The sequence below is a fragment of the Nelumbo lutea genome, chromosome 7, assembly GCF_056320005.1.
Source record: "Nelumbo lutea isolate HS-2025 chromosome 7, American lotus-T2T, whole genome shotgun sequence".
Classification (NCBI taxonomy): domain Eukaryota; kingdom Viridiplantae; phylum Streptophyta; class Magnoliopsida; order Proteales; family Nelumbonaceae; genus Nelumbo; species Nelumbo lutea.
Genome location: NC_142690.1, coordinates 36,824,243 through 36,849,139, shown reverse-complemented (window position 1 = coordinate 36,849,139; position 24,897 = coordinate 36,824,243). Strand labels below are relative to the sequence as shown.

The window sequence follows — 24,897 nt, the reverse complement described above, 5'->3', positions numbered from 1 at the left end:
GAGACACGATAATACCGTGAGTAAGGGCTGAAATGGGGCCTTCAACCTTGAAGAACTAGGGTTTTTTCTCTTTTAGCAAATGGGAAAATCAATGGAAGAACTCTTTTGATAGCACATGGTCGCCACTCACTTCTTTGCCAAAACCCTTGAGATGTACATTGAAGCTCACTCTTTCTTGTTTCTTCTTCTCATAGATTTTTGTAGGCATAAGAATGTAGTCATTTTTTTACCATTATGTTGGAAAAGCGATCAATGAGTACCATAGTTCGGAAAACAAACAGGGCCTTGGCGTTTTATGGTCATTGTTCTGAATTTGGGTATTTTTGCTTCCTTTTTTTTCTATATTTTAGGGAATAAAAGGGAAGAATTTTAAGGAGAGAGAGAGAGAGAGAGAGAGAGAAGAGTTAATTAGCCAACCAATTTAAAGCTTTGGTACTTTTTATGAGAAAAATAAGGACCCATTTGGTTCGTGGATAAGAACAAAATCCATAGGAATCGGAATTACAATCACATATTCCTGCCACTTGTAAGGTTTAGTCAAGAATTGGAATTGGATTCCGATTGTTGTTGTTTGGTTCAACTAGAAGTTGGAAATAGAATTAGTCAAATTTTCCAATTTTGCCACTATTAGAAGAAGAAGAAGAAGAAGAAATAGGGTGGATTCAAAATCTTTGTTTGGTTGGGCATTGATTTGGAAGAAGAGAGGGAGAAATAAGAAGGGAATAAAAAAGAAAGAAGGGGGGAAGAATAGGGATTTGCTAATATCAATTGTTGGCAATATTAGTAGCGGTGAAGGGGGGGGGGGGGGGAGGAAGAATAGAGGAGATAGAGGGGAAGGACCATCAAACGACGACTGGTCTTACCTTGTTGGAGATAGTGGTTGTTGGGAACTAGCATGGAGAAGGGACTATGCATTGATATTGATAAAAGTTGGTCTTGATTTATGTGCACAACAACCATTGAGGGAAGCTTCATTTTAACATTTTCCCCAATGGTTAAGCATTTATTCACTGTTCCGCTGATGTGGTGCTTAGTGATGCCTAGTTGTTAATAAACGATTTATCAACCACTTTTATTGGTTTTAATGCCAAATCAAGTTCAAAGTGGGGGTTTTATTGCAAAAAAAATGATGAAGAGGGAGGTAGAATGGGAATTAGTGAAATACATTTTCGGGGGGGGGGGGATGGTAGGGGCGTTCAAATTCGGTTGATAAATTGAAAGCTGAACCGAACCGAATGCGCTAATTTGTTTCAGTTAATTTGGATATCGATTCAGTTTGGTTTTTGTTTCTTTAAAAATTTAGCTTTTGGTTTTGGTTCGGTTTAATTGAGCTTTTCAACCTAACTGAATTGAGAACTGATAGTGGTTTTATTTAATTAAGTATACTAAATATATAATATTCTATTCAATACTTTATAACTATTAATTAATAATTATTATATTTTTCAATGGGTAATGATCAATTCACAATTGCTCATTGTGCTTTGGGAGGTTGGGCCTATTCCAACTTTTAATTAATAATAGTTAATTAAATAGCCTAAAAGACTCTAAACAACTAGATATTAAAGATTAATAGCTTTAATTGTTCATTAAAACCTAGACTAAAGATTAATAGCTAGTTGTGTACTACTCATTAAAACCGAACCGAGCCGAACTGAATTCGTTTAGGGTCGATTCAGTTTTAAATTATAACCCAGTTTAATTCGATTGGGAGAGATGGTCAAACCGAATAATTGGTTAAGTCTTCGGTTCTAACCGAACCGAACCGACTGATTATACACCCATAGGGGAATGGGAATCCCGATCGATCAAGTTGGAAGCGGAATGAATGGGTGGGAGTATATCATGCCCTGTCAACGTGTCAAAAATTGACTGGACTCGAAGGGATCTTCTCTTCGAGTCCAAACGCACTGGATCCCGAGTGAGAGTAAGAAGGGTAGGGTTTTTGAAGGTTTCTTGCACACACTAAAACTTGGCATTTTGAAATCAAACAGACAGCGGGAATCTTCGAGCTGTATTTCCATGGCGTTTCTATTTCAGAAGTTTCAAGAGGTAATTTGAAATATTATCAGTATCTCGTTCACAAAAGAGAACCCATTGTACTCATTTCTCTGCAATATGCGTCCATATCTCACTTAAATATACACTGATTTGAGTGATACTTTCTGTTTGTCGTTGAGCTAGGGTTCTTGGTTTTGATTGCAAATATCGTGAAACTATACCTCCTTTGTTGAATTATGTGCAACACTGCAATTATGTTTTTTGATCAGAAATGGTGCATGTATATGAGAATGTTGGTACTGAAGTGTGCATTTCATTGGTCAAGAAATGTGTCTCTGTGCTTGTTCTGAACCAGTTGACAACGAGGCAGAGTAGCACTAAATTGACTTGAGTTATATTTTACTTCTTGATCGACTGTGCTTTTTGAATTTTGTTTTATACCCAATTTAAGCTTACTGAAAGTGTCATCAACTGAAAATATTAACTTACCGACTTACCTGAAGATTAAAGTATCGTTTTTTTTTATTCAATAATTTTGTAAATGGATTCTTTACCTTTCCTTAATTTCCTCATGCTTCACTTACGTCTTTTCATCTCTAGCAAGTCTAGCTTTGGCATATCTAACGGGATCCGAGTTCTTGCCTATTCTATCTCCATCTTTCTCTTCCTTATCGGTTTATAAGAAAAATTTTCTCTCTTCTGTACCTAGTTTATGATAAAGTTCATTATTTGCCTTAAAGTTTAGCTTCACTTACTTCCTTTCTAGTTTCCTTTTTGGAAGAAAGAAAAAATTCATTACCTCTATTTAGCAACCTAATTATAATGGTACAAGGTCTCCATTTATGGTTGAGTGGGACTTAACGTCAGTAATTCATATTTATCTTGTTGTAATAGGTGACTACAGAACTGATGGAGCAATTGAGAAAATAGTAAATGTCAATTCAAGCTTGCTAGCCATAAACGAGACTACTAGAAAACAATGTAGAAGAGATCCAGGATTAGGCTGCAAATAGATAGCCATTTAGCAACCATCAGATTGAATCTGACCAGAATCCCAAAATGTGATCCATTTATTAATTGGTCCAGATTCAGATATTGCTTGATCTGATTTGATAGGAACAGATCTGATTGATACATACATTACATACATGCATGTATACATTACCTACAAGCATTAAAATTCTTTAGAATTACATTGGATTTGGGATTTAGATAAACTTAATTTTTTTTCATTTTTGGTATATATGTTTGTTTATATTTAATCTTATGAAATTATGCTTGTTTTATATAGATTTACTGACATGTTAATTGAATCAGATATCCAGATATATAAATGAATTGAACTTGAATATATGTTTTACATGTCTATCAGATATCAGATCAAATTTGGTTCTCTCAGATTCTTGTTGGATCAGATTCAGATATACCCCTATCTGAATTTGATCCGATTCTTTTGCAGCATCAACCAACGAAAAGAAGAAGAGAATAACCAAGGAATCAACACTTAATGAAATTGACATCTAATAGCTTCTTGAGGCTGTGTTTGGTTTGTGGCAAAATTTTAGTGCTATGGGATGGGACGAGAAAGGAAAACTGGGTGCAAAAATCTCATGTTCCATTGTTTGGCTGCGAAAAGGAAAACAATGGGGATGTGATCCCCAAGAACAAAGAAAAGTGTTTTCAATCCTGTTCAAAGCGGTTGGTCAGATTGGCTAACCTGTCAACTGACCACAATTGGGGTCTGTTTCATCATTACACTGCTTGTCTGCAAAAAACCGTAGACTCGGTCAATAGCCTGGTGACCTGACCTGTTAAATTGCTGAACATTTTGACCCGATTGGGTCACAGGTCAGATATTAATTCTCTTTTGTTTGTTTTTATATATCTTTTTAACTATTTTCATCATTGTTAGAGTTGGTCGAGTAAGGGTAACTTAGTCTTTTCATTGTAGTTTAAGTAGTGTAGTGATGTGGCAATTCTGTTTTGTTTTTTTTTTTTTTGTTTTTTAAAAAATTTTTCTTGTCCCATACTTAAAGTAGGGGTATATTTAACTTTGTACCCTTATTTTAATATAATAGAGAATATGGTTGACTAGGAGGGTTAAGACTCTCTAGTTCGACAGCATTCTTCCTTCTTTCTTCTTCTCTTTGAACAGGGCTTATCTGAACCACTAAAACATGGTATCAGAGCCCTAAATAAAAGAGAGGAAGGCTGCGATCTCAAGTTCCTGGACCTGCGATCTCTTCTCTTCTTCTTGGTGATGTGAGAAATAGTGTGGTTAACAGTAGTGGTATATATATATATATATATTGTATATTGTGTCTGGTTGAGCAAGTGCCATAAGGTGATGTGCAGATTGCAGTAGTGCTGATTGAATAGCAGAAGTCATTTTTTTTGTTGGTTGATAATTCAGAACTAGGAGCAGATTTGAAAAAGGAATCGGAACAACTGATCAGAAGAGAAGAAATTTACTGGAGACAAAGATCAAGGGTGAAATGGCTGAAAGGAGACAATAATTCAAGATTTTTTCACACTTATGCCTTGGGAAGGAGAAGGAAAATTTCATCTCCAAACTGAAAATGAATCAGAGGGAAGAGGAAAATCCCGAGGAAATTAAAGTAGCCTTCCTCTCCTTTTTCAATAACCTTTACTCCAAGCATAGTAATAACCAATTTACATTGAGTAGGTGGGAAGACACAACTTTATTAGCTGAAAAAAGGGTTTGGTTGGAAAGAAACTTTGAAGAGGAAGAAGTTAAAAATTCTGTCTTCAACATGGATGGAAATCGGGCTCTAGGTGAAGGGATGAGAGATCCATCATATGGATGGCCGAACCCTGTAGGAAGGTTGGGCGAAATTTCAAAAATTTCTCTCTCCCATCTGGGAATCGCATTCCCCATTTTAGAAAACTGCATTTTCAAGGACCATTCTTGAAACAAAACCGGACCACATCTGAAACCAATAGGAAGTGAGGGATATACCTGATACGAAGTAGCAGTAACTCCCATTGAAGGTGTTCACACCCAAGGAGAAGATCAAAAACCCGTCTCCATTGAAGACGACACAGTGTGTGGTGAAGCAGGATCAACAGGATGGCTCTTCTGCAAGAACTGGGATTCTTCAGCAAGAATTGAACAAGGGCTGGTGAGCACAACTTCAAATTGCTTCTTCTACCAAGAAACAGTATCAAGAACACTTCTTGATCAGTTCCACAAGTGGAGATCGAACTGGGTAGGGGCGGCAAGAACAGGGGAGAACTCTACAGATTGTGGTGTCTTAAAACTGAGGAATTCACCCCTATTTATAGTCTTCATTGGATCAGCCTCCTAATCTAATTAGGAGAGAGTTTCTTAATCCAAATTTGATATTTGGATCTGGACTCTTGATTGGATAAGACTTATCTTATCCTTTAGCTAATCCTAATAAGATTATAAATAAGATCTTGCCCCTTTTAATTAACTAACTTAAGCCCAATTCGAATTGGGCCTTAGGCTCATTAAGCTTATGTGCTCACTTATTTCTCAACCTACTGCCCCTACCCAAAATTTAGGAAATCCTGGAACCCCTGCATCAAGAAGTATACCCAAAATTTACCACATAATAAGGAGGGGAGACCAGGAGAACATTATTTACTATGGAATTTAATTAATGCTTTTCTTTAAGGTTGATACCCCATTAGACTCTGTTTTAGGTGAACAAGGACATGATAGTCTACCTCAAGGATCTAATTGTTACTTTGTTAGAACTTAGAACCTTTTGTATGGGCACATAAATAGAACACACAGGCTTGGTGAATTATCTCCAGTGAACTTGATAGCAAGATAAAATTAGAGAAAAGATGAGGAAGAAGGAGAAGATCAGTAGAATTATATGAACAATACAGCATGAGTGGTCCGATGCTTCTCTTTAGAAGCAATGTAAGGAAGACACTCTTCTCCAGATGCTACTCTTTCCCTAAAGTGTCTATCCACTTCGATATGCTTGGTCTGATCATGTTGTATAAGGTTATGCGCAATATTGATGGCAGCCTGATGGTCACAATACAATATGAGTGGTTTCTCATAACTAATGCCTATTTCCTTCATTAGAGACCACAGCCATAATAATTCTAACACACCATGGGCCATAGCCCCTATACTTTGCTTTAGTTGAAGACCTAGCCACCATTTATTGTTTCTTGCTTCTCCAAGAAACCAGATTTCCCCCTTACCATAGTGCAAAATCCGGATGTAGACAGCTTGTCATCAACACAACCTGTGCAATTTGCATCCGTGTAGGCTTTCAGTTTCATGTGATTGTGGCCATGATTCCCAAACAGAATCCCCTTACCTGGTGTGCCCTTCAAGAAGCACAAGATTCTCTCCATTGCAACCATGTGCGTATCCCTAGGAGCATGCATGAATTGACTGATAACACTCACTACATGAGAAATATTATGGAAAGTCCTGCAGATATACAACAACTTCTTAAATAGCCTATGAAACACTCCTCTATCATCCAACAATTCTTCGTCAAGAGCACACAGTTTATGATACAAGTCAATGGGTGTAGCAGCTAGCTTAATCCCAAGTTTATTTATCTCAGTAAGCAAATCAAGTACATACTTGCATTGGGAAATGAAGATGCCATCATTGGATCTAGCAACCTCTTTTTCCCCAATTCTTTGATTTCAAATTCAGTACTAAGAAACTTCTTAAGACAATCAACCTCTTGCACATAATCGCCAGTCACTAACTACTATATCGTCCACATAAACAATAAAAAAAGTGACAGAAGTAGCTCTCCTCTTGACAAAAAGAGGGTGTGATCCAATTGTGTCTGGGTATAGCTGATCTGCTGAAATTGGCAAGGGCTGCCCAAAACCTCTCAAACCATGCTCTAGATGATTTGCTTAAGACCATAAAACGATTTCTTGAATGTACACACTTTTCACCAGTCACTACTATATTCTGATGTCCCTTCCCTTTTTCTGCCAGCCACCCCAACCAAATAGTAACTTTAGCGTATGTATTGCACCTTTGACATTGAGCTTTTTATTAAATGCAATATTTTGGATTTCAATAGAAATAAAAAAAAATAGTTTCTATTTCAATAAGGAATTAGCAAAGCGATATGTGATTTTTTTTTTTCAAATGTGATTAGTAATGAGTTCTAGATGTTCTGATAGTTAACCTTTCTAACCTATTAGTGCTGTAGATGCAGTGCATGTGGGTAAGCACTGGGATATTCTTATGACCATAGGTAATATCCCATAGCAAAAACTGATCCTGCCAATGGTCTTTAGTCTTTAGTTGTTAGAGTTCTTTTTTCATGAGAATCTCTTGTTTGTACCTATCAATTGTCCTGCCCCCTAAATGTATTTAATTTATGCTCTCTATAAATAACTGATTACTAATTCACCATTTTGTTGCTCTTTGGTATGGTCTTCTGTCCATCCATTCTACCTGCAGGCTGTGAAAACTCTTGCTAAGAGTCCAATGTTTGCCAGGGATCCAAGACACCTCCAATTTGAAGCAGATATAAATCGCCTCTTCCTCTATACAAGGTAGTGGCATTTCTTGACTGAGTTTTTAGTGGTGTTATACTTTTAGAAGGATTGGAGATCTGAAAAAAGCATTATTAGGGAAATGATTGTGATGATTTGAGGAGCATAGTTTTTAAGGCGTCAAGGTTTGGCTAGGCAACCCTGGGGCGCCTAGCCCTCGACTAGGTGATGGAATTTAAAAATAAGAAGCCAATGGATTTCTACCTCTTCTTAACTAGTTTTTTTGGTTTTATGTATTCTACACTTTTGTGATTGTGTTTCTTGCAGCGTTGCTCGATGAGAACAATTACTAAAGTAAAAGAAGAAAAATGAAAAAGAAAAGGGGTGGAGTAATGCAATTGAGGAAACAAAAGGGATTATGGGTTTTACATGCTTGAAAATGGACTTGTTTGGGCTTGCCTCGAGGGGCATGGCACAAAGGTGGCTCATAGAATTAGGAATGTAATATGTTTTACATCACACTAGCTACTTGGAGTAATGCAATTGAGGAAACAAAAGGGATTACGGGTTTTACATGCTTGAAAATGTTTTATATGTTTGGTTTTATTTGTAAATTCTCATTTAAATATGCTTTACATGTTATGTTTATGTATTTTAATTTTAGACAATAGTTTTTTTTACTTTTTTAAAACATTTGTTTTAAAATTTAAGTTTATATTTTATTAATATTGTGTTTAATATTCTTTTTTTTGTGTTTTTTTGGCATTTTTTTTAAATTTGCTGACTTTTTTTTTTATTTTTTAACAATTTTTTTTTTAATTTTTGCGCCTTGCTTCAAAAAGGGGTGCACCTTGCCTTGCGCTTTGCGCCTCGGGTGCAAATTGACCCCTGTGCCTTTTTTGCGCCATGCGGTTTTTAAACGCTGCATGCAACAGGTCCTATTATAAAAACTAAAACCAACCAATAAAATATTATATATTATTGGGGGAGTCGCTCTTCGAAAAGTGCCTAGGTGTTGCCTTGACAACTATGTTGAGGAGTTGGATACTTTATGGAGAAGGCTGGTGGTTTATGGATATGGTTGGCATGTTTTGAGTGGAAAACTTCATTCATATTTTTGGATCACTCCTAATGGTGTAATTGGCAGTCTTCTAAGCATGTGGCCCATTCATCTATCTCTACTTTGCTGCATTTTATCATCTATTGAGGCTACTCCTACATTCACAATGGATGCACTAATTTCTAATTTTGTCCTTTTTAGTCCTGTGACTCATCAATCTCAATATCTTTATCTTTGTTTTGTGCCTTTGTAGATATGATCTTTTCATTGCCCAACAGTTTTTGTATACATCTATACTTATATAAAAGGTTTGCCAATTGGGTTGAATGCAGAGTTTCCCTGCACAACCCATCCTATATCTGCCGCGTGGATGAATGATGTGGCCAATCGAAAACATCCATCATGTAGGGGACCATTTGGAATGACTGCAGGTTTAATCCTTTAGTATACATCATCTCTAATCCAATCTTGTATTGATGGTTATCCCAACTTTATTGGCTATCCAAAGTTTTTAATTTTTCATATAATACTTTCTATAAAAAAAGGGTTTATTTTGAGCAGTTGGCCAAGGCTTTTTAGGCTGAAATTTATTCCATGAATGTAGGGTGAGTGGAGGAACATGAGGAGTCCTTATGGGCTTAGTAGAAACCACTATCTGTTGATTCGGTCAAGCTTCTTGTGAAAGGAAGAGGAGAAAGTTGTAGATTTCAGCAATAGAAAGAGAAAAGGGAAGGAAGGAGAAGGTCAACTAGGATTGTATATGATACCCTAGCCGCCAACCCCTCATTCTATTTATATTTAACTTAAATATGAGATATTACAAAGATGCCCTTAGTAGGGCGGCAACTCAAAGTAAATAGTTACAACCCTTTTAAAAATAAAAACTAAGAGGCCCAAGGCCCAACAACTTCTTAATTTAAAAGAAAATAAACTAAACACAAATCGGCCCACACAACAACACAAATAGGTGGCCCCACTCAACACTCCCCCTCATGTTGGGAGTAGATGTCACACATTCCCAACTTGCGTAGATCATGCTCCAGCTTATTCTTTGCAACGCCTTTTGTGAGAACATCAGCAAGCTGTAGTTCAAAAGAAATGTATGGAAGACAAATTTCTCCAGAAGTTACCATTTCTCTGATAAAATGTCTATCTACTTCAATGTGCTTAGTTCGATCATGCTGGACTGGATTATGGACAATATTAATTGTTGCCTGGTTATCGCAGTATAGCATCATAGGTTCTTCTGCCTGTACATCGATTTTTTCTAAGAGCGAACAGATCCAGAGAAGTTCTGAAACTCCATGTGCCATGGTCCTATATTCGGCTTCTGCACTTGATCTTGCTACAACTGTTTGTTTTTTACTCTTCCATGAGACTAGGTTACCCCCAACTAGGGTGCACAGTCCTGAAGTTGATCTTTTGTCATCAAGGCATCTTGCCCAATCCGCATCTGTATAAACCTTTAGTTTCAACTGTCAATGATCATTTAATAATATGCTTCTGCCTGGATGTCCCTTCAAATAAGCAAGGATCCTGTCAACTGCCTTCCAGTGTTGGTCTTGTGGAGCATGCATGTATTGACTCACTACACTTACTGCATAGGAGATGTCTGGTTTTGTTATACACAAGTATAGTAGCTGACCCACAAGTCTTTGGTATCTCCTAAGGTCTTTTACTGTCTCACCTTCTGATGCACTGATTCTATGGTTCTGATCAATGGGGGTGCTAGCTGCCTTTGTTCCAAGCTTCTCTGTCTCTTGGAGAAGGTCCAAGACATATTTCCTTTGAGAGATAAAAATTCCATGTTTCGATTTTGCAAGTTCGCCTAAGAAGTATCTCAGTTCTCGAAGATCCTTAATCTCAAATTCCTTATGCAGGTTCCTCTTCAGACTATCAATTTTACTTAGATCATTCCAAGTGACAATAATATTTTCCATATAAACAATGAGGATTGACACCAAAGATCCCCTACGCTTCACAAACAAGGTGTGATCAGATTGAGTTTGAGTGTAGCCAAAAACAATCAGGGCTTTTCTGAATCTGTCAAACCATGCTTTAGGAGATTGTTTCAAGCCATATAGTGAATTTTTCAGCTTGCATACCTTTCCCTTTTCAGCATTATCATAAAAACCAGCTGGAAAGATCCATATACACCTTTTTCTTGCATATCTCCATTTAGGAAAGCAATATTCACATCCAATTGAAACAAGGGCCAAAAGTATGAAGCAACAAGAGAAAGGAGTATTCGAACAAAGGTCATCTTTGCAACTGGCGCAAATGTCTTTAGATAATCAATGCCATAGGTCTATGTGTACGCTTTTGCAACAAGTCTTGCCTTGTACTTCTCTATACTTCCATCTGCCTTATACTTTACTGCGTAAACCCATCTGCATCCAACTGTCTCCTTGCCTTTTGGTCGGTCCACAATCTCCCATGTCTGATTCTTAATCAGAGCCTCCATCTCTTCCTGCATAGCTATCTTCCACTCAGGTTTGGAGAGAGCCTCACTAACACCTTTGGGTATAGACACTGAATCAAGAGAAGAGAGAAGCACGGTAGGATGGAGAAAGGCCACTGTAGGATAAATACTGTGAAATACAATGAGCAGTGCACTTTCTCTTCCTTTTTCTAAGAGCAATAGGGAGATCAAGGTTATCTGTAATAGTGTTAGTAGGACCAGTGGGACCTGAAATAGTAGTGGGATCAAGAGGAATACCTGAATCTGGAGTCTCCAAGGGATCGGCAGGAAGTGGTGTGAGTTCTTCTGTAGTGGAATCAACTGCCTTATGAAGTCTCTGCCATGAGTAATGCTGTGAGACGGAACGTAGAGGAGGTGGCAAGGTAGGTGACATCGGGTGGTGGTCAAGGACAGGAGTAGACACAGGGACTAGAACTAGGAGAGGGATAGATTGCTGACTAGACCTGTTCATGGGTCGGCCCAGCTCGGCCCGACCCCCGAACAGGCTTGGACATTTTTATAGGCCCGCGGGCTTAAAATTGGGCCAAAAAGCCAGCTCGCCGGGCTCGGGTTTTGTCAAAATAGCCTGGCCCAAGCCCAACCTGACCTGACCTAATATTAAACTTAAAATTATTTATGTGATTATGTCCATTTGAATAATTTTTTTTTGATTTAAGAATGTAAAATTGTGTTTTAAAATATAAAAGAAAGGGAAAAATACCATCTTGTAGGCCCATCGTTCATTTAAATAGAAAAAAAATACTTATCTGAAATTGTAATTCTAATTTGAATAGGGAAAATTGTTTTTTTTTTCAATTTGGTCGGGCTTCGGGCTCGGGCTCGGGCTTCGGGCTTTTTACCAGGGCCGGGCTCGAGCCCAAGTTATAGGCCCGTTGGTCGGGCCGGGCTCGGGCTCGGGCCTAGTATATTTTCATTAGTGACAAGTGAAAGCCCGGCCCGACCCATGAATCGGTCTACTAATGACTTACTTCCCCAAAACACTCCCCTGAGAAGGATTCTTTGAGAAGAAGTACGTAGATTCAAAAAAAGTAATGTCCATAGTAACATACCGGTTCCCAAAGACTGGATCATAGCAGCGATACCCTTTTTGATTCTCTGCATATCCACGGAAGACACATTTCTTTGCCTTGGGATCAAGCTTCGAACGGTAAGGACCAAGGATATGCGCAAAGCAGACACTCCCAAACACCCTTAGAGGAATATGAAACATCTCCCCCTGAGGAAAAAGAATGCTGAATGGAGTGCTGAATCCAAGTATACGAGAAGGATTTTGACTCACTAATCCACAGATTTTGACTCATAGTCCCTGCAAACATGTATACTTTGGTGAAGAGGGAGAGCATCTAGGAGGTAGATTCCATTCACTTCACGACAACTCCCAATCGTCCTCTTTGAATCCATATCCTGCAAAATACAACGTCCAAGGGAAAAAATTACTGGGCAGTTCAGATTCTTAGTCAAACTACTAATAGATATTAAATTGGTTCTCAATCTAGGCACGTGGAGGACAGAGGGTAAACAGATGGAATCATTAATCTTGACAGATCCCTTCCCAGCAATAGGAACATGGGATCCATCAGCTGTGGAGACCCTATCTCTGTCAGAACAGAGTTGGTAAGAGGAGAAAATAGTGGAGCAATGTGTCATGTGCTCTGAGGCTCTGGAGTCTATAATCCAAGGAGATCTCTCCTTACCTGAAGCAGAAACATAGTTTGCAATGACATGTGAACTACCTGTGTGGGCAAATGAGGTAGAGTGAGCTCCACCTGTGCTACCTGTACCTTGTTGTCCGCTTGCGGCTGAATTGGAACTAGCTGTATCCCTCTGATTCAGAAGTAACCCAAACCTCTCAAGCTTTCAACCCTTGCTGCAACAGCTGTTGTAGGGTGGGCCGGAGTGTCAACAGTAATTGCCATGTGTGCATTTCCTTTCTTATTCTTCAATCTGGTCGGCACAAGATGTGAGTGAAGCTTCCAACAAGTATCTCTTGTATGCTTAGGCTTTTTACAGTAGTCACAGACTAAGTCCCTTTTGTCTTCCTTCTTGTTTTCATTGCCATTCTGTTTAGATTTAACAACACTTACCATAGTGGACTGATAAAAAATGAGATTCTTCATCATTACATCCCTCCTGCACTCCTATCCTGACACAAAGGCATATGCTTGGGAGAGAGTGACACTGTCCCTGGAAAGAAGATGTTGTCGTGCAATGTCATACTCAGGGTTAAGGCCAACAAGGAATTTGAACACCCTATACTTCTCTAATTGTCTTTGATAGGTAGTTGCATCCTTGGTGGTTTCCCAAGCAAAAGTCTCTAGATGGTCGATCTCCTGCCACAGGGTCTTAAGGACTGAAAAATAAGCTACAACAGATCTATCTCCCTACCTCGTAGCAATAATCTGATTCCTCAGTTGATAAGCCCTAGCAACATTCTCCCTTTGTGAATAGGTTTCTGCAACTCCATCCCATATCTCCTTAGCAGTATTTGCCCATAAAAAAATTTTACTTATATGTGGCAACATGGAATTACACAACCATGTCATTACCATATAATTTTCCTACACCCACCGGGAGTTGCCAGTTTCAGGTTTCACCTCTTCACCAGTAATATACCCCAATTTTCCACAAGCCCCAATGGCCATCTTTGCAGATTGGGACCATTCCAAGTAGTTTGTACCATCCAACCGAACTGTAGTAATGGTCCCAGCCCCGAAGGGGTCTCCAGCACCTCCTCCCACATGTCCCATTTCATTCCCGGGCTTATATTCAACTCTGTGTCCCTCCATGCTTCTTCAAAGGGTATAGAAAACAAATAAAAAATGCAGCAAGAACAAACAAAAGACTTTCTGGAACCAACGACACTCCTTTGGTGTCCTAGACTTCCTTCCCACGAAAGATTCCTTTTCTATGGGATGGGAGAATAGAGAGAAAAAGCAACCGACCTCTCTAGGAGCCTCCAAACCACGTGGGACTTGATTCTGATGAGAAATCAAGACCAGTTACAAGGCATACAGATCCACCAAGAAAATCCAAAATTTGGGCTTTCCTGAGAGCTTCGATCAGCCTCTTAAATTTCCATGCAGTCGGCCGATCTAGGGCTGCATGAGAGAATCACTTCCAGAACCTTCAACTTTCTCTGATACCAAGTAGAAACCACTATCTGCTGATTCGGTCAAACTTCTTGTGAAAGGAAGAGGAGAAAGTTGTAGATTTCAGCAATAGAAAGAGAAAAGGGAATGAAGGAGAAGAAGGTCAACTAGGATTGTGTAAAGATGCCCTTGGTAGGGCGGCAACTCAAACTAAATAGTTACAACCTTTTTAAAAATAAAAACTAATGGGCCCAAGGCCCAACATTTTCTTAATTTAAAAGAAAATAAACTAAACACAAATTGGACCACTCAACAACACAAATCGGTGGCCCCACTCAACAGGCTTCAAGCTTAGTTACCATGTAGAAATTTCCTGGGTTGTCTAGGGAAGTTCACTAAACAGCCTGGTTAGCAAATCTATTCCCTATTTGTTTGTATGTATTTGGGTTGTTAAATGGAGTTGAAACAACTGGGATCTTCCATATTGCAGTATGATTGGAGGCTGAAAAGGATCCAACGTGTTCTTTTTGCCACTCTCTACTTATAAAGGCAAGTTTCAGCTTTGAACCCCTTGCTGTGTGATTAGATTGTTAAAATTCATAAAGGTGGTGCATTTCACAGAATGAGCAGTGGAGGTGATATCAAAAGTTAATAAATGCCTAGGAGTGGGGGGCTGAAGATTGTTAAGAATCAGGAGGGATGGATGTTGCGGAGGATGGACGAGCTATTAGGGAAGAAGGGGCTGAATTTAAACAAATAGGGCCTGAGGAGGAGGGGGTCTCAGAGGGGGGTGAAGAAGAAAGTGCAACAGAGGGTGGGGAAGAGGGATCCTAGGAAAGTGTGCTTACTCAAGCCTATAAAAGGAAGAGGAGATATAGAATGAAACCATTAGAAGATGATGGGGTAGAAAATGATGAGACAGTAGAAGAATGATTGACTTGGAAACTGTGGTAAACACAAAGTGGAGGTTAGCAGAACACTGGGCTTTTTCGTGGGGGGAAAAGATTTTGTGAGAGGTGTTTAAAGAATTGCAGGAGAAAAGAAATGGGCTGTCAATTGTGGAAGGAAAGGTAGTGAAAGAGAAGTGGCAGGAAAACCAGGGGAGTAAGGAAGAAAGGAGAATGAGGGGAGGGGGTGAACTGGGGAAAGAGGGGTCTTTAGAGGGGGCATAAGATGAGGGTTTGTTCATGGAATGCTAGAGGGTTAAGGGATTAAAAAAGAAGTTTGATAGAAATCTGGTGAGGCATTATAATTGGGTGGTAGTTAGCTTGTTGAGTGACAACAGAGGCAATGTGGCAATACAAGCAAGAGATCAAGGCGATAAGCTGGTTGGCTAAAGGCTTAGTGGTTTCTTATAATTGGGTGCAAAGATTAGCTGATGCTTTGGTGGATGGCTTTGCTAAACAAGGAGCGAGTAGGGAAAATATGTTTTGGACTCAATGTAAACACCTTTAATTATGGGTTAGGGCAATTTATAATTCTGGTGGAAAGAGAATCACTGTCTCGTTTAGAGTTTGATATTGATCTCCTTGGGTACATCCACCTGCTTATCATCCGTTAAGTTTGCAAACTTGATAGAATCTAATTCATACTTTTGTTAGTTCAATACCTCTGTGACGTCTAAGTAACCTCCAAGCCAAGAAATAAGTAAATGGCCCAAAATATTTCATCATGAAAGGGTTATGAAGATCTTTCAATTGTGTTAGGCCATCCAAGTCATCTCTAGTAATCAAAATCAAGGATCAAAATGTCGATACATACCAATACCAAAAATTGGGTATCAGTGCGTATCGATAGACTGATACTACTGGGTTATTTATTTATTTATTTTTACTTTATCAATCTGAGAGGGATGTCTTCTATCATCCTAAACTTTAAAACCAAACTCTGTGTATATGTGTATCCATGACCTTGGATACAGATACGATACACCTGATACTGGGTGTATTATATTGTTATTTTGATCCTTGATCAAATTGTCATCAGAAAGGTAAACCTGAAAGAGTTGGAATGAATAGAAAAAAATATCATACTGGTTCTGCCCTTATCCTATCATCATGATTACTTGGCGAAAATTGTCAAAGCAAGCGTGGGGTGCTTGCTTTATAAAGGGATTTCTTCAGCTTATAAATCACTGAATTATTAGTGCAGTAACTTAGAGGAGGTTTCATATAAACTCTCTTTCAAATGCCCATGATGGAATGCATTCTTTATGCCCATCTAAAATATGGTCCACTTATAAATGACAAAACAGTAACTCGTACAGTGGTCATTCTAGCAACTAGAGCGAATGCTTATTCATAGTAGATCCTGTTTTCTTGCTTAATCCCTACGCAACCAGACATGCCTTATGTTTGTCAATAGTTTCATCATATTTAAGTATGAAAGACACCCACTTAGTGCTAATCACTAGAAGTGCTAGATGAAAGAGGTACAAGGTCTCAATTATCTTTTTCAACGAGAGATTGGAGCTCAGTGTGTCAATGGCTTCTTTCTAGTGTGGAATGGCTATAGCTTGTTGGTATTTATTTAGGATATTTTAGAGTCAAGAATAGTAGATAAAGCACTATATGTGGAAAAAAATCCATAATGATCAAGAGATCAAGAAATACGAGATGAATGATGAAGTGGAACAATAGAGGTAGGAATAATAGAAGAGGGGGAGATTTGATCACTTATTTAAGGTAGAAATACGAGATGATCTGGCTTTAGCAATGAAGAAAGAAGCAGTAAAGATTGAACTCATGTCTTCTTCATTCTTCCTTTGATAAGCAAATATAGGCGGTTCGACAGCAAGTGGTGGAAGGCTAACTATGGGATTAATGCAGTAAAATATATGAAAATGTGCAATTGGGGAACCTAAGGATTTAGCCATGGAGCCAATGCATGAAACCTTTTCTAGAAAAGCAACATTTTGAAAACATGCATAGTGGTGTTTACGATCATAACAAAGAAAAAATCCCTTGTGATTAGGACTATAATCAATGTAAAAACACAAAATAGATTGAGAAGAAGGTTTAGAGTCCCTTCATGAGGTGCTAATTGAAAAATACAAACATAACCAAAAACATGTAAAATATTATAGTCTGAAGGACGTTGACTAAGAGATTCAAAACCAGAAACTTCACCAACAGGAGTTGGTAACTGGTTAATTAGATACACAGCTGTTGAGGCCACTTGCCTACTTTTCTTTTTATCTTTCATTGAGTTATCCTAATAAAACAATAGATATGGTGCTGGAGGTCAACTAAGATTCCCTTCTATTCTGTCTACTCTCTTCTTCTTTTTCTCTTTTCCTCTCTTTTCCCTTCCCCCCTTTGCAGGTTGGATTTCATGGTATCAGAGCACTTTTCTGGGCAGATCCAGTGTTTTAAAAGCGCAAGGGTCAATTTGTGCTCAAGGTGCAAGGCACAAGGCAGGCACACGCCTTTTCAAAGCAAGGTGCAAAAATGCCTAAAAATTCAAAAAAAGCAAATAAGTTTAAAAAATATTATACATAATATTAATTAAAAAAATATAGACTTAAGTTTTAAAATAAACGTTTTAAAAAAGACCTATTATCTAAAATTAAAATACCTAAACATAACATGTAAAACATATTCAAATGGAAATTTAAAAATAAAATCAAACATATAAAACTTTCAATCTCTCTGTTTTTTTTCCAATTGCATTACTTCAAATAGCCAATGTGATGTAAAGCATTTTGCATTCCTGATTTTACAAGTCACCTTTGTACAAGTCCCATGAGGCAAGCCCAAACAAGTCCATGTTTAAATTCTTAATCCCTACACAAAAAAGGTTTTATAACTTTAATTTCCTTTTAAGAATAAAATATCTTCGTAAAATGCAATTAAAGTTATAAAATCATTTTTTTTTTTGTGTAGGGATTAAGAGTTTAAGACCTTAACATGGATTAGTTTGGGCTTGTCTCAAGGGGCTTGGTTCAAGGTTCAGGGGTGGAGCCCTGGGCCCAGTCACAAAGTTCAAAATAGAACAAAAGGTGCAAAAAATAAAAAAAATGTGCATGCCTGGGCTGAAGTGTTAGGCACACCAGGTGCACACCTTGTGAAACTGCTGTGCCTGGGGCCTTGGCAAGGGCATACCTTAAAATGAGCCTCGCCTGTGCGCCTTCTAAATCACTGGGCAGATCTTAGCAGTTTTTGGTGTTTCTTCATATTGGAATAAGTGCACCTATAGGGGGTTGGGAGAAGACCCTTGATGGGGATTCATACTTGATCAGACTCTTAATCAGCTTATGGTTAAGCAGACCTGTGTGAGACCTGACCTGTTGTGGGGTGGGTGAGATTAGGGTCAATATCCCATTTTATTTAATTTGGTTGGTTTGGGTGCTGGGTCCGGTTAGAGTAGCTTTTTAGGTTGGGTTTGAACCCATGCTGAGTCCAACCTAAATTGGTTTTGATCCATTGACAGCCATATTTGTAATCATCTAATTGCCATAATTCTCAATTGGTCAGAGAAAAATTCAAGGAATTAAAAATTAAGAAAGAAAAGAAAAAATTATAGATTGACTCTTTGCAGTTTGTTAACAACTTAACAAGTAATTTTTTTTACGTAATTTCATTTATGTGCCTTTCAATGAGCAATCCTTTGAGTTCGGTTTCATGTCTGGATTCCACATATAGATATATTCATTCATTTTTCCAATGCCGTTAATCGACTTTATGGTTTAATTTGTATATTGCGAAGGTTGTCTTATACACCTGTGACACTTTGCTGCCTGAAAATGGCTCTTTTAATTGGCCACTGGATTGTCATTGTTAATTTGCAGCTATAATCGTCTTGGAAGGGATGCTGAAGAGGCAGATGCAGAAGAGATTATTGACATGGCTAGCAAAGCGCCCCTTGCTGATCAGCAGAAACAAGTACAAGAAAACATCCATTATCAAATCAAAACCTTCTGCACATCAATGGATGAAATTCTTCTTCCCAGTTTCAAAAGCATGGAAGGGCTACCTAACTCACATACACAAACAAATATTTCTCCCCGACGTAGTGGCCTTGGTTTGGCTATTGGTAGAAGCAAACTACCAACCAAAAATGCTGGTGAGAATTTGTGTTTTATCTTTCTCATTGCTTCTAAACATCTTTATGAAGTTGGATTTTAGGAGGAAATTTTTAAAATTGTACTATTCAATAATCAGCAGCTTCATAATATTCGAATCCATGATAGAGTGCAGAGGCACACAAATATATAGGCATGTTGACCTTGTTATTGGTGGATTCCTTGACTGAACTAGGTCCAGTCTTGAGTTTCTTGACCTATATGTATTTGAATCCATTTGAAAGCATCCATCCTTGGAGTAGAAAATAGAAATCAGTTAAAATAAGAGAAGAAAGTGAAAAAGGAAGCAGAAAATTCTTGGAGAAGTAGAGAAAGAAGAAAGAAGATGGGAGAAGAAGAAAGGGGTGCCAAAAAGAGTTCTGGCCGCCTCGCTCATTAGTATTTATATAAAAACATAAAGCTGTGTACAAGGACAATAATGTGACCACTAAGGCGGTAACTAGAATCACCATATAATGGGCCGCAGCCCAAGCCCAAAAATAAATAATGATAAAAAACATAACAAAAAACTAAACTGTAAACACTCCCCTTATGTTGGGAATAGATGTCAATCATTCCCAACTTGTGTAGATCATGCTCAAATTTGTTTCTAGTGGTTCCCTTGGTGAAGACATCAGCTAACTACAACTTAGATGAAACATAAGTCAAACAAACTTCTCCTAAGGTTACTCTTTTTTCTTTTATTGTTTTTTGATAGTTGAACATAATTTTATTATCAAATAGATCAAATGGTGAACGCATTACAAGCCGCCCTGGGAGAGGCATGAGATGTTACCTCTCCTAAGAAGTGAGATTTACATCAAAGCAAAGACAAAATTACAGAGGCCACTCTGAAGTTTTTTTGGAAGAAGTTTGGAGTAGATGGAGGGAGGATTCTCACCAGTGCGAAGTTGGAGAAAAGTGGTGAAGATAGAGGCAAAAACTTTCATTTTGGAAGAAGTTTGAACAAGAAGGACTGCAGCTTTGAATATAGTAGAGCTGAGAAAGGCCTCTCTGATACTAGTAAGAAAGGCTGTGGGATGGTTTCAGAAGATGCTGGAAATAGCAAGGTTAACTAAACCAGGAGCCTGGAAGCATTGCCATCTTGAAGAAGGGAAAAAGTATATCGCGGAGAGAAAGGAAAGTAAGAAAGGTTGGTATGTTGGAGTGTATGAGTTTTACGGGGAAGGCCTCAAACGATATACTTGTTTTCCAGAAGGAAAAGGAGCCTCAGGGTGGATGCAGATTTCCAAGGCTATACAGGAGTGTTCCAGGCTTGAGACTGAAATAAGGAGAGCAGCAATGAAGGTTAGAAGCGAGGTTGGAGTTGCTGAGAAGACAGTCAACCCTTGCCTTGACGGAAGCAGAAGGTACTGATGATGTTGTGAACAACTTCATGTATGTAACAAGGCCATTGAAGCCATTAATTTGGGTCAATGGTTCTACAGAGGAGTGGCAGAAGAAGTTGGTGGTAGTAGCGAGAGAGAAAGTCAAAGACTGGATTGAGCTCGGCGAAGAGTTAAAAGGGGTTCTAAAGCTATCAGGTAAAATGGGAAATTCTCCCTTTGAAGACAACAAGGCGATACTCGAAGTTCCACAAAGTCTTCCAGATTTTTAGCACTCTTGGCGGTGACTAAGCAAGGACTGGCAACAGTGCATAGATGGGGATTCTCAAGCAATGAAAAGACCCTGAAACCTACAGAAAACATCAACCTGAGGATTTTGGGTCTTCCCTTCCATCTTTGGTTTGAAGAAGTCTTTTCTAAAATAGCAAAACTATGCGGAGACCTGGAATCCTTTGATGGTTCTGACCTTCATGCTGCAAAACTGAGAATAGTAGATGTAAAACCAGAACTGGTTCCGAGGATGGTAGAAGTTTTTGTTGATGATGTAGCATACAAGGTCTGGATAACATCCTCCTTAGAAGCTTGGTGGTGGAAGGAAGGAGGTGCTGGTGAAGAAGACGATGCTGACAAGGAGAGAGGAAGTACACGTGGCCTATCGCAAGAGGAGAAGCAGGAGAAAGGGAGACCTTAAACGAAAATGGAAGAATAAAAGTCTGGAAGATGGAAAGGCTCTGGGAAACTCTCTGCTTTTAATAGAAGTTGTAATTCTCAGAATACGAACCTAAGGACCCAGCTGTTTTCCCTCTCTCAGGTGGTGGTGTGTAAAGATAAGCAAAATCCTACTCTACATATGGCGGTGGGTAGCTTCAAAACAAGTGTAAAGTCCGATGAATAAACCAAGTGGAGTTAAAGGGCTGAACCATTCTTCAAAAGGGTCGGCTCAAAAAGGAGGACCACATAAGGACGGCAGGTCAATGGTTAAAGGGCAAGAGGCACGTGGTCTTTTACATCACCGCGTGACTGTCAAAAGGAAGCCAAGCACAGTGGATAATAATTTGGGTCTATTGTCTTCTAAGTGGAACCTAAACAGGACTGCTACAGTCACAAACTCACAGATGTCTTTACAATGGAGAAAAAGACTTCTGTCGAGCTCTCAGAGCGATAGGCCTAATCCAAGATATGACCGAGCAAGATCGGAGGAGCCCGAGGATGGTGATGAGGACTGGATACCTTGTTCAGATTCCAACAGTGAAGATATTCAGACAGAGGAAGACTCCAACATAGGAAGCATCGGCGAAGGCAATACAGGGGAGGAAGTATTAGATATGGACCTAAACTCTGATTGGTTGTTTGGGGGATTGGAGGAACATGGCAGATGACACCATGTCAGTAACTTCCCTATTGGAAGCGGCTGTTCCTAGTTTTAAGCTGGATGGGAAACCAAAGAACTTTCTGCAAATTGCACCAGACTTTTCCTCTCTGTAACCAGGTATTGAAGTCAATTCAGTTTTTAGTACTGGTCCTTCTGTTGTGCCTGAAACAGGTTTCCAGAGTCCTCTGCTCCTACCCATCCAAGAGTCACTGATTTGCTAGCTCCAAATAAGATGGTTGAAAGGGTTTTCCGAAACTTTGAGGAGGAGAGATCAGAGAGAGAAGAGAAGGAAATAGGGGAAAAATCTGGAGTTTAATCATTGATCTTCTTGAGGCTTAAAAAAGGAACTGGAAAAATTGACAGAGAAGTCTGTAGGTCCCTTATCTGACTCAAGAGGAACAAATCCTGTTGATTTTGAGGAGCAGGATAGGAGGGAGGGAGAGAACGATTTGGTTGCTGGTTTTATTGGAAAATTAGGGTGTAAGGTTAAGGATCCTAATGAACTAAAAGCTTACCTCAGAAAGTTGGAAGAAGGGGAGAAAAAAAGGAAGAAGAAGCTAAGTGAGTTGAGAGGTTAAGGATAGATGTCAAGGGGGATAAGGAATTCAGTGGTAGAGGGGGAAGGAGAAGAGGGGAGAGAAGAAGAGGGAATTAGAAAAGCGGGTAGTAATAAGAGCAAGTTCTGATAAAGTGAGAATGAGGTTAGTAGAAGCCACTATCTGCTGATTTGGTCAAGCTTGTTGTGAAAGGAAGAGGGGAAAGTTGTAGATTTCAGCAACAGGAAGAGAAAGAGGAAGAAAAGGAGAAGAATGTCAACTAGGATTGTGTATCATAACCCTAGCTGCCAGCCCCTCATTCTATTTATATTTAACTTAAATATGAGATATTACAAAGATGCCCTTAGTGGGGCAGCAACTCAAACTAAGTGAGTTGAGAGGTTAAGGATAGATGTCAAAGGGGATGAGGAATTCAGTGGTAGAGGGGGAAGGAGAAGAGGGGAGAGAAGAAGAGGGAATTAGAAAAGAAGGTAGTAATAAGAGCAAGTTCTGATAAAGTGAGAATGAGGTTAGTAGAAGCCACTATCTGCTGATTCGGTCAAGCTTGTTGTGAAAGGAAGAGGGGAAAGTTGTAGATTTCAGCAATAGGAAGAGAAAGAGGAAGAAAAAGAGAAGAATGTCAACTAGGATTGTGTATCATAACCCTAGCTGCCAGCCCCTCATTCTATTTATATTTAACTTAAATATGAGATATTACAAAGATGCCCTTAGTAGGGCAGCAACTCAAACTAAATAGTTACAACTCTTTTAAAAATAAAAACTAATGGGCCTAAGGTTCAACAACTTCTTAATTAAAAAAAAAAAACTAAACACAAATCGACCCATTCAACACTCCCCCTCAAGTTGGGGGTAGATGTCACACATTCCCAACTTGCGTAGATCATGCTCCAGCTTATTCTTTGCAACACCTTTTGTGAGGACATCAGCAAGCTGTAGATCAAAAGAAATGTATGGAAGACAAACTTCTCCAGAAGTTAACCTTTCTCTGATAAAATGTCTATCTACTTCAATGTGCTTAGTTCGGTCATGCTGGACTGGATTATGGACAATATTAATTGTTGCCTGGTTATCACAGTATAGCATCATAGGTTCTTCTGCCTGTACACCGATTTCTTCTAATAGAGAACGGATTCAGAGAAGTTCTGAAACTCCATGTGCCATGGTCCTATATTCAGCTTCTGCACTTGATCTTGCCACAACTGTTTGTTTTTTACTCTTCCATGAGACTAGGTTACCCCCAACTAGGGTGCACAATCCTGAAGTTGATCTTCTGTCATCAAGGCATCCTGCCCAATCCGCATTTGTATAAGCCTCTAGCTTCAATTGTCCATGATCAGTAAACAATATGCTTACTCTTCCATGCGGTTTTTAAATGCTGCATGCAACAGGTCCTATTATAAAAAGTAAAACCAACCAATAAAATATTATATATTATATATTTATTTTTATCTTATGAATATTATAAATTATATATGTGTTTCAGTCCCCTAAGCATGCGCCTAATATTTTTTCTCTTGGTGCTTGGGGGAGCCGCTCTTCGAAAAGTGCCTAGGTGTTGCCTTGACAACTATGTTGAGGAGTTGGATACTTTATGGAGAAGGCTAGTGGTTTATGGATATGGTTGGCATGTTTTGATTGGAAAACTTCATTCATATTTTTGGATCACTCCTAATGGTGTAATTGGCGGTCTTCTAAGCATGTGGCCCATTCATTTATCTCTACTTTGCTGCATTTTATCATCTATTGACGCTACTCCTACATTCACAATGGATGCAGTAATTTCTAATTTTGTCCTTTTTAGTCCTGTGACTCATGAATCTCAATATCTTTATCTTTGTTTTGTGCCTTTGTAGATATGGTCTTTTCATTGCCCAACAGTTTTTGTATACATCTATACTTATATAAAAGGTTTGCCAATTGGGTTGAATGTAGAGTTTCCCTGCACAACCCATCCTATATCTGCCGCGTGGATGAATGATGTGGCCAATCGAAAACATCCATCATGTAGGGGACCATTTGGAATGACGGCAGGTTTAATCCTTTAGTATACATCATCTCTAATCCAATCTTGTATTGTTGGTTTTCCCAACTTTATTGGCTATCCAAAGTTCTTAATTTTTCATATAATACTTTCTATAAAAAAAGGGTTTATTTTGAGCAGTTGGCCAAGGCTTTTTAGGTTGAAATTTATTCCATGAATGTAGGGTGAGTGGAGGAACATGAGGAGTCCTTATGGGCTCAGTAGAAACCACTATCTGTTGATTCGGTCAAGCTTCTTGTGAAAGGAAGAGGAGAAAGTTGTAGATTTCAGCAATAGAAAGAGAAAAGGGAAGGAAGGAGAAGGTCAACTAGGATTGTATATGATACCCTAGCTACCAGCCCCTCATTCTATTTATATTTAACTTAAATATGAGATATTACAAAGATGCCCTTAGTAGGGCGGC

The 24,897-nt window shown here is 38.8% G+C and overlaps 1 protein-coding gene across 6 annotated transcripts in view; it reads left to right on the top strand.

Moving 5' to 3' along the window:
* Nucleotides 1–1,771: 1,771 nt before the first annotated feature.
* LOC148846109 (C5orf35) overlaps nt 1,772–24,897 on the top strand; it is a 44,166-nt gene continuing 21,040 nt past the window's right edge. Inside the window, exons 1-5 of one of the 6 annotated variants that reach the window (XM_088955578.1) lie at nt 1,975–2,052; nt 7,197–7,241; nt 7,451–7,545; nt 17,440–17,557; nt 18,906–19,180. In XM_088955578.1, coding sequence (XP_088811704.1) covers nt 18,961–19,180 — 220 coding nt within the window. In that variant the 5' untranslated portion in view covers nt 1,975–2,052; nt 7,197–7,241; nt 7,451–7,545; nt 17,440–17,557; nt 18,906–18,960. Of the gene's footprint in view, nt 2,053–7,196; nt 7,242–7,450; nt 7,546–8,900; nt 8,977–17,439; nt 17,558–18,905; nt 19,181–24,897 lie in introns of those variants that run through there. The other 5 variants (XM_088955576.1, XM_088955577.1, XM_088955575.1 and 2 more) reach the window with 5 other exon arrangements.